We start from the raw sequence: 17,224 nt of genomic DNA on the forward strand, positions 1-17,224 counted from the left end.
ACTTCGTTTTGGCCCCCGTTAATCGTATTTATCGGCATCCCGCCGAAAACGGGATGCTGATGTATACTGTTAATTTGCGCAGCTGACCCCATTCAATTCTATGGCTGAAAGGTGTCACCTAATCATTCCTTTCAGGAAGTGCGCGCTATTTCCAAAGCTCAACAGCCCGTCATGATTGCGCTTAAAATAGCGCATATGTCCCGAATGGAGTCACTAGGGGTGACTCCGTTCGGCAGCAGAAGTGAATGGGGTGCGCTGCTCCCGTTAATAGTATACTTTGGCATTCTGTTTTCGGGATGCCGGGTAGTGTATTGCTACCCAAAGCAGCTGAAAATAAGCAGCAGAAAATAATGTGCAGCAGAAAATAATAAGCAGCAGATCAGCTGCGGAAAATCCGCACAAAAATCCACTCATGTGAATGAGCCCGAAAAGAGCATTTCTCAGAAGTAAGTCTCCCTGAGTGGCCCTTTTCATGGTAAGTTGGTAGAAATCCTAGTTATGTTGGTTGTCAAACATTTTTTTTTTTCAAAACAGATATCACAAACTGTAATGACAAAATAAATCTTTTTGCTTTCCTCAATGGCAAATTTAAACCATTTTGAATATTTGAACAATGAAAAAAATAAGTATATCTGAATTTCTGTAATTTTAATTCTGTGTCACAATTATTCTACAAAAAATATGTTATGGTACATCCCAAGTTCATTATCTTATAAATAGCTACTTCCAATAGGTGGCACTAAAGAGTCAGCTTTCTTCCTTCTGGTTAAAAGCCTATTTGCATTCCTTGTATTAGTCACTGATTCATGATACGATTTCTTGGCCAATAAATAGAAGTAGTATAACAATCACAAACACATCCCCAAAACTCCAGTCTGATTTTGCATAAGAAAAGGAAAAGTAAATAGAGGTTTCATACACAGCTTTTTTATGCAGTTTTTAAGCTACAGGCAGAGTAGAACTTCACTTTAAATCTCCCTTACCTTATAAAACCACTTCTAGTTTTGGCTTAAAGGGGTATTCCAGGATTTCTTTTATGTGACTGTGCTACAGGGACTGTAAAGTTAGTGTAGTTCTTAATATAGTGTAATGACTGGTTCTTTCCGCACCTGTAGGGTTAAAGGGATAGACATCTTATCCCCTATCCAAAGGGGCTGTGACGTCACAACCCCGCCGCCCGCAACCAGCGTCCTAAATGATTGTGGGGTGCTGCACAGAGATCGCGGGGGTCCCAGCGGCAGGACCCCCGCGATCTCTGTGCAGCACCCCGCGTTCATTAAGGACGTTGGGTGCTGGCGGCGGGGTCATGATGTCACGGCCACGCCCCTCGTGATACAACGCCATGCCCCCTCAATGGAAGTCTATGGAAGGGGCGTAGCGGCCACCATGCTCCCTTCCAAAGACTTGCATTGAGGGGGTGTGGCGTGATGTCACGAGGGGCGTGGCCATGACATCACGATCCCGCCGTCCGTTCCAAGTGTTTGGAACAAAATATTGCGAATGCTGGGGCAGCGGTGTACCCCTTCAATGCTGTTTAGCCCTGTTGTTTTCTCTGCTTGCTAAGACTACGCTTTTGGCTGCTCGGGTGGGGTTGAGGTTGCTTCTGCCTATCTGTTCCCTGATTCTTTCTCCCATCAGGATCCTCCTGCTAAGCCTCACACTCACATATAAGGAAGTCCTTTTCACTTGCCTGATAAAGTTACCTGTTGTCTATTCTGGTACGCTGATCCTTTGGCTTGGCTTTCGACTACTCTCCTGATATTTGCATTGTTACTACGTTATCTCCTGGTATAGACTTCGGCTTGTTGACGCTGACTGACTGCGTGTTTGTCCTGACATTGTAGTTTGTTGTTTTGACTTACTTTGGCCCAGCACATAGCAGGAAAGGGAACGTCTTCATGGTTGTGGACCTGTTACCTCGGGAAGGGTTTACAATAGGAAGGGACAGAGCTAGGGCTTCATATAGTGTACATATAGTGTATGTACCTGTGTTTGATGGTGGTCTCGCAATTCTTATGTGATCTTTGACCCGATATTTATTTTTAACAGCATAAAAAATTTGTGTTGTCTAAGGTTTTTCCAGGTTTCAATGCGTCCTAAGACATGACATCACTAGTCAGGTGTTCAACAGAGCCTTTCTTCTTCAATGGGTGGAGCAACGGCTGGGTGGGAAGGAGATCGTTCTGCAGTGAATTGTAGTTTTGCAACAGCTGGAGGCACCCTGGTTAGAAAACACTGGTCTATTATTTACAGCAATGCATGGAAGGCAGCACACCTGTGCTTCAATGGATAGGGTGGGTGATGTGTGGAAGGGAGTAAAGTGACCTCACATTTACAAACAAGGAATTCTGGGGCTTGTAGTTGAAGGGAGGAAACTCTAACAGGAAATAGCCATTTCACAAAAAAGAAATCAGCAGCTTTATGGTAATCTCACAACATAGCCATTTAGCCCTGAGACAAGCACAGATCCTTCCTAAGCATGGCTATTACTGTCTAGCATGTAATCTTATGGTGGATATCCCCTTTAAAGGGAATATGTCATCATTTTTATGCTATTTCAATCACTTAGAAGGTCCTGGGGATGTCTAGTGGGTCAGGCAAGGCAACATGAAAGTTAATACAGCAGGTGTATCAAGCAAATACATACAAGACACAAGAAAAGATAAGGGTCCTTTTAATATTCCTTCTGGGGCTAAAAAGGGTACATAAAACACACTTAGAAAGGCTTAAATACATATGCTTGAGAAATCTAGATACAAACCCAGTTTTTTTGGCAGTACCTCGAATTACAAATCCTACAAAGTCACATATTTGTCCAATGAGATAAAGTTTATGTAATGCCTATCCAAGTTATTCTTAAAAGAAAATAAATCATATTGTGGTAGACAAAAATATCCAAGGGCTCTATCCAATCACATACAGCAGTGTGTTAATGGTGCAATATTGTTACAAGTGCAGTTTAGTTACAATAAAATACATCAGAAGATGGCGTAACATTGTGGGCTGTAAAATAGAACTTTTTGTAGTAAAAGAGAGAGAGCGAAAGGAGGCACAGTTCCAACTGGTATAGATAAGTTAGTCCAGCACATACAACGGGAACTTCCCAATGAGAACAGCAAATAATATGGGAATAAGGATGTTGCATGGATGAAGCAAAGTATATTCAAAAACGGCCGTAAATGAAAGTGATGAATCCTGCACTCACCGTGTCCATCGCTGCATCAAATGAGGCTCTATGGAGGGGAAGGAATGGTAGACGGGGGCTCAGAGCCAACGACCGGTGGTTTTGTGCTAATTAGCACGAAACCACCGGTCGTTGCCTCTGAGCCCCCGTCTACCATTCCTTCCCCTCCATGGAGCCTCGTTTGATGAAGTGATGGACGTGGTGAGTGCAGGATTCATCACTTTCATTTACTGCCGCTATAAAATAGAACCTTTGCTTAACCTGGTCATACCTATTAAAGTTCAGTCAGCCAAACCTGCTCATTTTGGCAGGACCAGCCGACCATCTAATGTGTATGGTGAGCCTTCCATCTAAACCCCGACAGGTGATATTGGGGGAGAGATAGATCAGGCATGTTGGATTTTAGCTGCCCAATCCTTTTGACCTCGGAGAGATTTATAAACATGTTGGGATTGGAAGAGATAATTTACGGCCGAATATTGGCCAGCTTTAGGGGCGTACATAGAAGAGATGAGGCCCTGGAGAAAAGATTAACATAGGCCTCCAGTATGGTGCTGGGTTTTGCCAACTTGAAAGAATAGCCTGTTGTTTGTTATCATTGTTGTGCTCTAAGATGTCCTTCACAGTAGTAATGAAGTTGGATGAACAAGGACCCCATAGCTTCTGCATGGTCTACCTTTCTAGTGTTATACTCTTGCTTTTGGTTTCCGAAATGAAGGAGCTATGGTTCTCCATAAAGCACTCTTTGGTGGGATTTGAAAGCCAGTGACAAAAAGCACAAAGCTGTACCGAAGACATTGGGACACACTATAAGAATTTAAAGGGGCACTCCGCCCCTAGACATCTTATCCCCTATCCAGAGGATAGGGGATAAGATATCAGATCGCAGTGGTACCGCAGCTTGGGACCCCCGGGATCTCGGCTGCAACACCCCGCTTTCATTACTGCACAGAACAAACTCGCTCTGTGCATAATGACGGGCAATACAGGTGCCGGAGCATCATGTCCTGGCTCCACCCCCTTGTGATGTCACGGCCCGCCCCCTCAATGCAAGTCTATGGGAGGGCGAGTGGTGGCCATCAGGCCCCCTCCCATAGACTTGCATTAAGGGGGTGGGCTGTGATGTCACAAGGGGGCGGAGCTGTGGCGTCACGATGCTCTGGCCCCTGTATCGCCCGTGATTACGCACAGAGCGAGTTTCCTCTGTGCAGTAATGAAAGCGGGGTGCTGCAGCCGAGATCTTGGGGGTCCCAAGTGGCAGGACCCCCACTATCTGATATCTTATTCCCTATCCTTTGGATAGGGGATGAGATGTCTAGGAGTGGAGTACCCCTTTAAGGCTCCATTTGATGGATCCCAGCTACCCACCTATGACATTTTCTTAAATGGATTCAGGTGGCGTTGACTACTAAGGGAAGCAAGACACAAAATCCATGTGTAAAAATTAGAGCTGTGAACTTTTGAACCAGGCTCTTGCTGCTCTTGAAAGTTTTGCTGCGGCTCAACCTTCAGATGGACAGTGCGCAGAGCATTTGTGGATTCTTGAACTGAATTGGTCCCCCGATCAAATATGATATATTATAAAATGCAATCTATACATAATGATGGTACCCACTCTATAAGATTATACTATATCCCTTCATGGGTACCAAATAAATATGAGTCCATTATGGTCAGGTTAAAAAATATTTGAGCCAAATGTTGCAGTAGTAGATTCAAGCTATTGATTTCTTCTTATATGGTAGCATTGTGATAGAAATCTGTGTTGAGTTGACTGATTCATCTGTTGGGAATGATGACTTCCTTCTGTTAGGTCCTTTACCTAGAAGCCTACTGTAGACCGATCTAGCTTTTTGCCTAAAGTGGTTTCCAACCATTATGTACATGACTGGATTGATACAGCTGTTACTGAAGCCAATGTAAGTGGAGATTTGGTTAAGAATATGATTGAAAGATGGCACTGTACACGAAGGGAAGACATGAAATGTATCCAATGTGTCGATAAAGGTGGAAACATGGAAGGGGAGCCAGCAGACCACGAAGACCAAGAGTACAGACAAGACCAACCAGGTGGCTTTTTTCTCATTTTTGACTTCCTTGAAGTGTTGCATTGCATTGTTCCTCAAAACACAAATTATTTGAAGTGTACAGAAGGCAATGGCAACAAGTGGCACTAAGAAGCCAAGAACATTCAAGGTGATATTTGTGGCGACAGACCAGTTGGGAGATATGTCTGTAATACAGGCAGTGGTATTTAATTTTGTGATGAACATCACTTTTCGAAACACTATTGTGGGTATGCTTAACACCGCTGCAAATGACCAGATAATGGCACAGTTCACCTTTGCCCACCAAGGTCTTCTCAAACGTCCAATGGACATGGTCTTCACTAGAGCTAGATATCGGTCAATACTGACCATCATAAGGAAGTAGATGCTGCTGTAAAGGTTGATTTGAATCAAGGAGCTTACAGCTGCACACATGAAGCCTCCGAATGGCCAGTAGAATCTGTTGGAGATATATATAGCCCAGAAAGGTAGGCCGCTGACAAAAATCAGATCGGCAGCCGCCATATTCCCCAGGTAGATCTCAGCCACTGTGCAGCGACTCTTATGAAAGATAAAGACGGAGATGACGAACAAGTTTTCAACAAAGCCCAAGACGAAAATGAACCACATGTAGGGGGGCTGGTAGGTAAAGAGCCATTCAAACTGTTCCAGGTTTATACAATCATTTTCTGGAGGTGTTTCAGTAGAAGCGATTGCTGCCATTGTTCCATTGGGTTCTCTGTATATCATCTTGTATTCAATAGACTTGGGCTCCTGCTGGAAACACAGAAAAAAAAAATATCTTTATCATTTCAGCCAATATTGTCACCAGTACAGAACAAGAAATGCCTCACTGCAAGTTCATATATGCATTCTATGGGCATTGTGATTTACATTTCATTTACATGGGACATGTTGCTTAGGAGTGAAAAATTGTGGCTATCATAAGGACAGTGACACCAACAGGGATGATGTGTATGCTAGATCTCTCTGTCTCCCAGCACAGCACTGAATCCTGCACCTTAAAGGGGTACTCCGGCCCCAAGACATCTTATCCCCTATCCAAAGGATAGGGGATAAGATGTCTGATTGCGTGGGTCCCGCTGCTGGGGACCCCCGCAATCTAGCATGCAGCACCCACCTGTAAGTACTGCCGGAAGCGCTGGAGGTTCGCAGTCTTTTGCCTCCCGACCACGGGGATGGATTATCGTGACGTCATGCCCCGCCCCCTCAATGCAAGTCTATGGGAGGGGGCGTGACGGCAGTCACGCCCCCTCCCATAGACTTACATTGAGGGGGTGGGGCATGACATCACACGGGGGCGGAGTCATGACGTCACGAACCTCCAGCGCTTCCGGCAGTACTTACAGGTGGGTGCTGCATGCTAGATTGCGGGGATCCCCAGCAGCAGGACCCCCGCAATCAGACATCTTATCCCCTATCCTTTGGATAGGGGATAAGATGTCTTGGGGGCGGAGTACCCCTTTAAAGCCAGATCTCTTAACAATGCCAGGCACTTCCTGTAAATACATATGATGAATGTCTAGTCGTGTGGGAGAAAGTTAAACATTCCCATGATGCACCGCTGCTCAGTCTCATTATCTGGTAATTAGTAATTCTGAACTTTTATTTTGACCCAAGTCAAGATGTCTCAAGAGATATTACAGACTGGTACCTGCCGGGCATGGTGGGAACTACTGAAAGTATGTTGACCTAAGGATGAGGGATTATATTGTTAACATTAGGATAAGATTGTTACTGTCATGCATGGGGAGGCCGACCATTGTGAAATAAGTCTACAGATTGGGCACAGACTGTTCTCTCTTGGCACCAGTCACATCTTCATTCCTTATTATTCACATGAGAGGTCATTCACTGCTAATATTTAAAGGGATCTTTTCACAGTGAATTATTATAATTTTTTTTTTTTAAGAGCCGAGGAACGTGCTCTCGAATCACCCAAAGTGCAAGAAAAAGTGCAAACGTGTTACACTAAAAAAAGTGCACAAAGGATGCGGTCTATCGCAAGCCGTTCTCCGATAGGAGAGAGGCCCCCCAACAAACCTTACCCTTCGCCTCCGGACCAAAAGGTACCTGCGAGGTTCCAGGTTCGATGTCCCTTTTCGCCAAAGCTACTAGGGGACCACAAATGCTCCCGGCATCCCCCTTGGCGTTGGCCAATGTGTCTGCCCGCCGAGCCGATAACGGTAGGTAACCTGCCAAAGCAGGAGTACCGGGGGTGTTTGCAGGGAGGTGCGGAACCTAATGGCCACACACAACTCCCCTAGACCGCCAGGAGGGACACCCAGAAGGGCTACCGCATCCTAACAAATCCTGTGAACACACAACACGCAAAAAGTGACACAGTGAGACAAAAATAAATAAATAAGTGAATGTGTGCAGATATACTGCCCGGACATCCGGCCGGATCTATAAAAATTTCTCTGATCCTAGCCAGAAGGCCGGGAATCAAGAGGTGAGTGTCACAAGGTGACGAGATTATGGTGCCCGTGCTTCAACTCAGTGAGCCAGTATACCCAGTGAGTTTCGGCACCTCGGGGTCACCACTCCCCGAGGCACAAAAGTACCTCGGCTCTAGACCCTCTCAGCCTCATGGCGAGACCCGCAGGGAACAGGTCACATCGGGGCAGCCGTCGAGCTGATTCCTCAGAACCAGCCCCGGAAAGCCCTGGTACACCTGCACCCTCCATGCTGCACCCATCCCCACCAGCCCCATACCGGCGTAGTTTGCCACCGGCATGAAAACTGATAAGAACAGATACTACACTTGATCTTAGCCAAAAGGCCGAGAAGCGAATTATAAGTCTATTATAATATATAAGTCTAAACAGAACAGGAGAAACTGAGGGGATTGATACAGGGCCAAGATTATTGGTATGGGATGAGAGTAGGCACTTACCTACCTGACACAGTGTGGGCTGGATCCCTGAGTGAGCGAGTGCTACTTTCAACTGCAAGTGCGTCAATAAGACACACATGCAGTCGAAAGCCAAATACCTTGCCCTTGCCCCATACTGATATATATAGTTTTGCAGAGGAAAAAAATCTGAATAATCTGTATTCTATTCATTTAAAGGGGTACCCTGGTGGCAACTATATATATATATATATATATATATATATATATATTTTTTTTTTTTTATTTATTTATTTTTTTCCCAGAAAGTTAAACAGATTTGTAAATTACTTCTATTAAAAAATCTTAGTCCTTCCAGTACTTATCAGCTGCTTGTACTACAGAGGAAGTTAAGTAGTTTTTTTCTGTCTGCCCACAGTGCTGAAACCTCTGTCCATGTCAGGAACTCTCCAGAGTAGGAGCAAATCCCCATAGCAAACCTCTTCTGCTCCAGACAGTTCCTGAGATGGACAGAGGTGTCAGCAGAGAACACTGTTGTCAGACTGAAAAGAACTACACAAGCTGATAAGTACTGAAAGGATAAAGATTTTTTTAATAGAAGTAATTTACAAATCTGTTTAATTTTCCGGCACCAGTTGATTTGAGTACCCCTTTAACTCTCTAAATCTCTCAATTCTTGGCATAATAGTCTATTCACCAACTTTCAACTTTCCATTAAAAAAAATTCTAAGTTATTCAGAATATTTCCCACAGAAGTGTACTGTATATCAGTCTGCTTAGCTCCTTCTGCTCTATGACATGGTGCCTGCAGATTGGACTGCATTTTCAATATGACAGGTTCCCTACTATAGAAGAATTTAAAGGGGATGGCCTGGATTACAAACATATGGTTGCTTTTTTTTCCCAAAAAACAGTGCTACACCTGTCCACAGGTTAGGTATGGTCTTGTAGCCCATCATCATTTAACATTAATGAGCTGTAATACTAGACAACTTATTGACAGGTGCGTGGCCCTTTTTCTAGAAGAACTTCAGGAAGAAGAGGTTAATGGAGCGAGAACTCGCTTTAACCCTATAACACAATGCTGGAAAATGTTGTATTGATTTGTATGGATATACCCCACCTATATGACTCTACAACACACTCATTGTCCTCTCACTCTGGTAGTCATGGGGGCACTGTGGTTGGTTGATACTGGTATGCAGGGTACTATATAAAATATGTATAGAAAAAACTCTGGTTGGTGGGAAGGAGCTGCTACATGCACATTTTGCCATAATTTTGATCATGGCCTTGTGGATACACATCAACATTAAAGGGGTACTCCGGCTAGGATAGGGGATAAGATGTCTCACTGCGGGGGTCCTCCACTGGGGACCCCCGTAGGCTTGTATTCGGCACCCACCTGTTTGAGCTGCACACCGCGGTGCCAGCTCAAGAACAGCCGGGTGGCGACCACGGGGCCGGAGTGTCGTGATGTCACAACTCCGTCCCAGTGTGACGTCACCCCCCGCCCCGCTATGCAAGTCTATGGGAGGGGGCGTCACGCCCCCTCCCATAGACTTGCATAGCGGGAGCGGGGGGGTGACGTCACACTGGGGCGGAGTTGTGACGTCACGACACTCCGGCCCCGTGGTCGCCACCCGGCTGTTTGTGAGCTGGAACCGCGGCGTGCAGCTCAAAAAAGGTAGGTGGCGAATACAAGATTGCGGGGGTCCCCCGCGGTGAGACATCTTATCCCCTATCCTTTGGATAGGGGATAAGATGTCTCAGGGCCGGAGTACCCCTTTAAAGGGTGCAATAAAAAGAAATTAAATTGAATGTGAATGCCACAACTTTAGTAGGATAATCAGGTCCTTAAAGGGATACTCCGCCCCTAGACATCTTATCCCCCTATCCAAAGGATAGGGGATAAGATGTCAGATCACGGGGGTCCCACTGCTGGGGAACCCCGGGATCTCGGCTGCAGCACCCACCTCAGCGGCTTCCGGCAACGCTGGAGGCTTCGGATCCCGACCACGCGAGCGAAAGAGCGTGACATCACGGCTCCGCCCCGTGTGATGTCACGCCCCGCCCCTCAATGCAAGTTTATGGGAGGGGGCGTGGCGGCATTGAGGGGGCAGAGCGTGACGTCACACGGGGGCGGAGCCGTGACGTCACAACGCTCCGGCCCCGTGATCGACAGTAATCAAACCCGGAGCGAACATGCTCCGGGGACTGATTATAACGGGGTGCGACGTGCAAGATCACGGGGGTCCCCAGCGGTGGGACCCCCGCGATCAGGAATCTTATGCCCTATCCTTTGGATGGGGGATAAGATGTCTAAGCCCCAGAGTACCCCTTTAAACAGGTTGTCCGGCCATGACAGCTCCATTTTACATTAATGGAGCTGCTCTGCAATACCAGGCACAACCTGTGAACAGAGGTAGCGCTGTTTGTGAAAAAAAGTTAGTTATGATTTTCTAGCCCTGTACAACCCCTCTATCACTAGTGACAATATCATAGGGGAAAACAGAGCCATCAACACCAGTGCCCTCAAAGCCTTAAGATGTTACTCTCCATTTCCTAATATGGCAGAAAAATAGTTTTCAGAGTGATTTTCCTCATTCCTAATGTGCATATGTCTCAGATAACTGCTGCTTATCGTAACGTCATCTATTGCAAACAAGATGAAAGATGGTCAGAGGATGGAGCTGCTGGAATTGGGATTTATTGAAAGATGTCTGCATTTTTTATTTCAATTTAATTTAAATGTAAAAGTTACTTGTACAAAGTATCTACTAGTGTTGCTCGCGAATATTCGCAATGCGAATTTTGTTCGCGAATATCGCATATTCGCAAATTTGCGAATATTCCCGAATATAGCATTATATATTGGTAATTACGAATATTCGTTTTGTTTTTTTTATTTATTTTTCTCTCAGTACACATCACAGTGATCATCCCTCTCTGCTTCCAGCTTGTGTGGTGTAAAGAAGGCTCTAATACTACTGTGTGAGACTGGTGTGCGAATTTTCGCATATGTGAAAATATACATATGCTAATTTTCGCATATGCGAAGTTTTGTTAATATTCGTGTACGCGAATTTTCGCTTATGTTAATGTTCGCATATGTAAATTTTTCGCATACACTACTCCGCTTGTGTTAATGTTCGCATATGCTAATTTTTGCATACGTGAAATTTCGTTTGTATTAATGGTTGCATACGCGAATTTCGCCTATGTAAAGGTTTGCATATACAAATTTTCGCATATGCGTCAATATTACGAATATGCGAATATTCACGAATATTTGCCCATATATTCGCGAATATTCGCGAATTCGAATATGGCCTATGACGCTCAACACTAGTATCTACCATAGATATGAGCTAACCCTACAATGTTGGCGCTGCTTCTGGAAAGAGTACAGGTTCTTTTATTCTTATCTCAGAAAACTCCTTTGGATAGAGGATAAGATGCCTGATCACGGGGAAGATGCCTGATCATGGGGAACATTATGTTCAGAACACTGGGTTCAAGAGGCCGTGGTTGTGATGTCATGCCACGCCCCTCGTGACGTCACGTCTTGCCAGCTACATTAATAATGTTTAGAACGCTAAGTGTCTACTCAGAGATTGGGGTGGGGTGGATAGGGGTCCCAGCGGCTGGACCCCCGCTATCAGACATCTTATCCTCTATCCTTTGGATACGGGATAAGATGTCTAGCAACAGAGTACCCTTTAAGGCTTTGGGTTTACAGGCGATGGAATGACACAAGATTCGCAAGGTGGCAAAACCTATACCCATACATTTTCAAACTAACTTTAAATCCTAACTTTACTGCAGTAATTACACCAATAATTGTCTCAAATGTCCCTTTAGAGTATACAAATCCACAGATCAGCATAACAGTAAAACCATACAATGTGTGCCCCCCCCCCCCACTTGCCTGGTGAATCTTGAGGCCCAGTGATCATATTGATCTCTCTGTTACAGTATGTCCCTCATTCATGCAGTGTGGCTGGGCATTATCCTCTTCAAATGGGAATCTGCTATAAGGGAATCCCACTACCAGGGAGGTGGAATTTGTACAATGTTTAGGTAGATGGAACATACACTGCTCGAAAAAATAAAGGGAAGACTTAAACAACACAATGTAACTCCAAGTGAATCACACTTCTGTGAAGCAACACTGATTGACAAACAATTTCACATGCTGTTGTGCAAATGGAACAGACAACAGGTGGAAATTATAGGCAATTAGCACCCCCAATAAAAGAGTGGCTCTTCAGGTGGTGACACAGACCACTTCTCAGTTCCTATGCTTCCTGGCTTATGTTTTGGTCACTTTTGAATGCTGCCGGTGCTTTCATTGTAGTGGTAGCATGAGACGGAGTCTACAACCCACACTAGTCGCTCAGGTAGTGCAGCTCATCCAGGATGGCACATCAATGCGAGCTGTGGAAAGAAGGTTTGCTGTGTCTGTCAGCGTAGTGTCCAGAGCATGGAGGCGCTACCAGGAGACAGGCCAGTACATCAGGAGACATGGAGGAGGCTGTAGGAGGGCGAAAACCCTGCCAGAGCCCCGCAAAATAACCTCCTGCAGTACAAAAATGTGCATGTGTCTACTAAAACGGTCAGAAACAGACTCCATGAGGGTGGTATGAGGGCCCGACGTCCACACCGTGCAGGACGTTTGTCATTTGTCAGAGAACACCAAGATTGGCAAATTCGCCACTGGCATCCTGTGCTCTTCACAGATGAAAGCAGGTTCACACTGAGCACATGTGACACATGTGACGGAGTCTGGAGACGCCGTGGAGAACGTTCTGCTGCCTGCAACATCCTCCGGCATGACCAGTTTGGCGGTGGGTCAGTAATGGTGTGGGGTGGCAATTCTTTGGTGGGTCACACAGCCCTCCATGTGCTTGCAAGAGGTAGCCGCCTGACTGCCATTAGGTAACGATGAGATCCTCAGACCCCTTGTGAGACCATATGCTGGTGCGATTTGCCCTGGGTTCCTCCTAATGCAAGACAATGCTAGACCTCATGTAGCTGGAGTGTGTTAGCAGTTCCTGCAAGAGGAAGGCATTGATGCTATGGACTGGCCCGCCCGTTCCCCAGACCTGAATCCGATTGAGCACTTCTGGCCATGTCTCGCTCCATCCACCAACCCCATGTCGCACCAAAGACTGTCCAGGAGTTGGCAGATGCTTTAGTCCAGGCCTGGGAGGACATCCCTCAGGAGACCATTCTCCATCTCATCAGGAGCATGCCCAGGTGTTGTAGGGAGGTCATACGGGCACGTGGAGGACACACACTACTGAGCCTCATTGTGACTTGTTTTAAGGACATTACATAAAGTTGGATCAGCCTGTAGTGTGGTTTTCCACTTTGATTTTGAATGTGACTCCATATCCAGACCTCCATGGGTTGATAAATTTGATTCCCATTGATAATTTTTGTGTGATTTTGTTGTCAGCACATTCAGCTATGTAAAGATGAAAGTATTTCATATGATTAGTTCATTCATTCAGATCTAGGATGTGTTATCTTAGTGTTCCCTTAATTTTTTTGAGCAGTGTATTACAGTAACATCTACATGATGTCAGGACCCAAGGCTCTCAGCAAAAAATTGCCTAGATAAGCAATGTGTGACCATGACCCTTCTGCAGGTCACTAGTTGTCCTTCCTTGGACCACTTGTGGGGTGATCTGGAATAAAGTGGTTAATAGACATGTGCATACCCAAAAATGTGGTTTTGTTTGTTGAGTTTAGTTTCGTTAAGCGCATTTTTTCATTGTTTTCATTTTCCAACCTCATTCGTTATTCAGAACAGTTTTTTATTTACATTACGAAATATTTTGTTAAGTCAAGTCTAGTTCATTTGTATTAAGCACATTTTTTTACTCCGTTGTTTTAGTTTTTCAAATTCATTCAGTACTTTTAAATATTTGTTATTCTGTAATGAAATTATCATTTCGGTCCGATACGGCATTCATAACTGCATTCTTTCCATAAAGTTCCAATCGGAGAGATTTATGAAAGCCTGGGCAGAGAAAAGTGAAGCAGTTGCCAATAGCAATCAACAGGTCACTTCTTTAATTGATCTGAAAATTTAAAGAAGCAATTTGATTGGTTGCTATGAGGAACTGGTCCACTTTTTCTCTGCACAGGTTTTGCTAAATCTCCCCCAAGTTCTCTCTCAGTCACCAGATCTGCTCCACCTCCTCCTAAAATGTAAAAACAACCCCCTTCCTGTCTGCAGTCCAACTCCACCAAAACATAAAAGAGGTAAACTGATTGGACAAAGAAGATCCACATGACAATAACACCACCCATTCGAAAAACTAATAAAATAAATACAAATGCATTTTTATTTTTAGAAATGTAACGAAAATAGTAGAATATATTCATTATTAGGCAGTTTTGATTTTTGCCATTTTAGTCTTTTACGTCATTTGGATTTTCATAATTTCATTTCTCTTCATATTGTTTATTCCAATTATCGGGTTTGTATGAATATATGACTACATTTTGTTCGTAACTTTAGATGTATTCGAATGGATCTGAAAAAGTGAATTTTTCCGAAAAAAATCTATTCATTACAAAACAAATTGCACAACTCTAGTGGTTAGTACCTACCAAAAACCCTGTCAATTTTAAAGATACACAGTTGTCTAGCCATAAAGATTTCCCCCTTTTAGTTGTTCGGATTGTCCCTTCATTTGCCTGTTTTTTCTGCTTCCAACATACAAAATTGGAAGAACTCCCTGTTTTGTTGCCAACTAAATCCCATCCCCAACAAGCGCCATTGTCTTCAGATAATTTATGTTATTAATTTGACTTGTCAATGATTTTACCTCATATCCCATTGAGTGTCTCAGCTGGCTCTATACACACAAATATTGATGGTCTCTCCTTACTTTTCTGCAGATAAGACCAGTAGCAGTAGAGATAGACAAATGACATAGGAGTCCTTCTGAGGACCTACGCAAAAGGACATAAATGGTGCATCACATATGATGTCATTATCATGTGACATGTCAACGGGGTCACAGTGCAGCTACATTTCTTGTCCTATTATTAAAGCAACCCTGGTTAACCGCATTTCATCACTTCTGCTATACAGTGGACTGCCTCTCCATGCTGCACAGACTGTTTGGTCCCAACTCGACTGTGACAACTGGAAGCGTGAGAAGATAGCATGGAAGTTATGTAGGAGGACAGTCATGAGAATAAGTCACATTTGTTTAATGTTTAGAAATCTTGATTTTAAAGGTCAGGGAAGTAGATAATGATGACAAGTGGGTGTCACTTGTCGGAAGACCCCACTCAGAGCCTTCGTCTATATTGGAAGTTATTCATGAGGTCAGTGCCAAAAGCTTTGTGGAATATTTCACAGTTTATAAAAAAAATATTTCCATCATAACAGACATGGAGTTCCCATCTAAAGAATATAAATTGCAACCTGTGGCCTCTCCAGAGAAGATCCTGGCAGCTTTACAGGACAGTCTGAAAGACAAATATCCTTGAATCTACCTTACCATACCCCACACAACCAGCATTGAACAACAGCAAGGTTGACTGGCGAATTAATGTGAGCACCATTTCATGGCTCGTAGGTCTGGTCTGAACAACACGAAATGTGATCAGGATATTTTATTGCTGTATGTGATGCAAAAATCAACAAGTCCCCCCATCCTTGCACTTTATTGGTTTTGCACTTTGCAGTCTTTCATTTTCATTGGCTATGTGTGAATTATGCACTATTCATGCACTGGCTTACACACTGGAGAAGGATTACATGACCTTAGGGAACACAAGGATGCCAGTTTAAGGGTGATGTCAGAGCCACTATAAAAGCCTATGCATATAGCTTCAGCAGCCATTTTAAAGATGACAGGTGTTAGGTGAAGATCTCTGTGAGGGACACTAAACAGTGAACAACACAGATAGGATTGGTACTACACATAGATAATAATTTTGGTAAAGCAGCAAAGAACATTCTGCATCTTTTCTGTCAGTGCAAAATCTGTTTTAATTGGACTATAAGTGTGACAAGTTTTAATTTTTTTTTTACACAAATTGTGAAAAAGTAGCATAAAGGGTTTTGTGTCACTTTTGTGCATTTTCTATTATGCCAATCCTGTTGCTACACCCCAAAATGGGGATCATTTTTCACAGCTTGTATAAAGCAATGGCTTCTTCATTTTCCAGACGTAAAATGTTGTTAATCCCAAAACAGGATAATTTTGGACCACTTGGAAACAGCCATTCCGATAACCTTTGTGTGCATATATACTTTTTATGCTTTTTAAAATTGATGGTCAAAAAGGGATCATTTTTGGACATTAATTTAAAAAATAAAAAAGTACAGTATGTTTTTAATCAACCTGCTAGTTACCATTCCTGTACTCATAATCATACATGTTGACATAATTTTATAATTAACTTTGCCTCTAAAACAGCTCAAAAGTCCATAGATACACTCCTAGGTGACCTAACAGTGTTATAGACGTTTGGATCTCTTACACTGTGTTATACACATATTTTTGGGCTATTGGTGAAGTACAGGTTCTAACAGAACTAGCTTGGTCAGAAGTAGAATCTTTTGCCAAAGTTTCACAAAAACAGAAGAACCGAATGTTTAAAAAGAAGTTGCTCATCTCTTTTAAACACCCACGTTGGCAATGATGGCTAGAAGATATTTTGTCTGGGAGCAGTAGGAGTTAGTAGGAGAGTAGTGTGGTACAGTAGTGGTGTAAAAGAGACATTGGATCACGTAGGACAAATGCCCCTCAGAGACCTTATTTTACTCAGAAGCACCAGTCCTCAACCAAGGGGTTCTACATTACTAATGACCAAGCAAAGATAAAAAAGAGACCGGCAACTCACCGAACTCACGTCGTCTGACTGCTTCATGTAATACTCACATAAAATCTTAGGGAGGGGACATAAATAGGGGGGATACCAAGAGGAGACAAGCTCCGTTTCGCACCGATCAGTGCTTCATCCGGCCATTGGCCGGATGAAGCACTGATTGGTGCGAAACGGAGCCTGTCGCCTGTTGGTATCCCCCCTGTGTATGTCCCCTCCCTATGATTTTATGTGAGTATTACATGCAATAAA

At 43.9% G+C, this 17,224-nt stretch overlaps 1 protein-coding gene and 1 non-coding gene across 5 annotated transcripts in view; both read right to left on the reverse strand.

Moving 5' to 3' along the window:
- Window positions 1-4,404: 4,404 nt before the first annotated feature.
- LOC130295678 (B2 bradykinin receptor-like) overlaps window positions 4,405-17,224 on the reverse strand; it is an 80,941-nt gene continuing 68,121 nt past the window's right edge. For 3 of the 4 annotated variants that reach the window (XM_056546678.1, XM_056546677.1, XM_056546679.1), the window contains exon 3: window positions 4,405-6,009. In XM_056546678.1, coding sequence (XP_056402653.1) covers window positions 4,900-5,982 — 1,083 coding nt within the window. In that variant the 5' untranslated portion in view covers window positions 5,983-6,009 and the 3' untranslated portion in view covers window positions 4,405-4,899. The remainder of the gene's footprint in view (window positions 6,010-17,224) is intronic. The other variant, XM_056546680.1, reaches the window with a different exon arrangement.
- LOC130296053 (U2 spliceosomal RNA) lies at window positions 7,864-8,050 on the reverse strand. The gene has a single exon (XR_008849115.1). It is a non-coding gene; the product is annotated as a U2 spliceosomal RNA (small nuclear RNA).

Source organism: Hyla sarda, chromosome 11, assembly GCF_029499605.1.
Source record: "Hyla sarda isolate aHylSar1 chromosome 11, aHylSar1.hap1, whole genome shotgun sequence".
NCBI lineage: Eukaryota > Metazoa > Chordata > Amphibia > Anura > Hylidae > Hyla > Hyla sarda.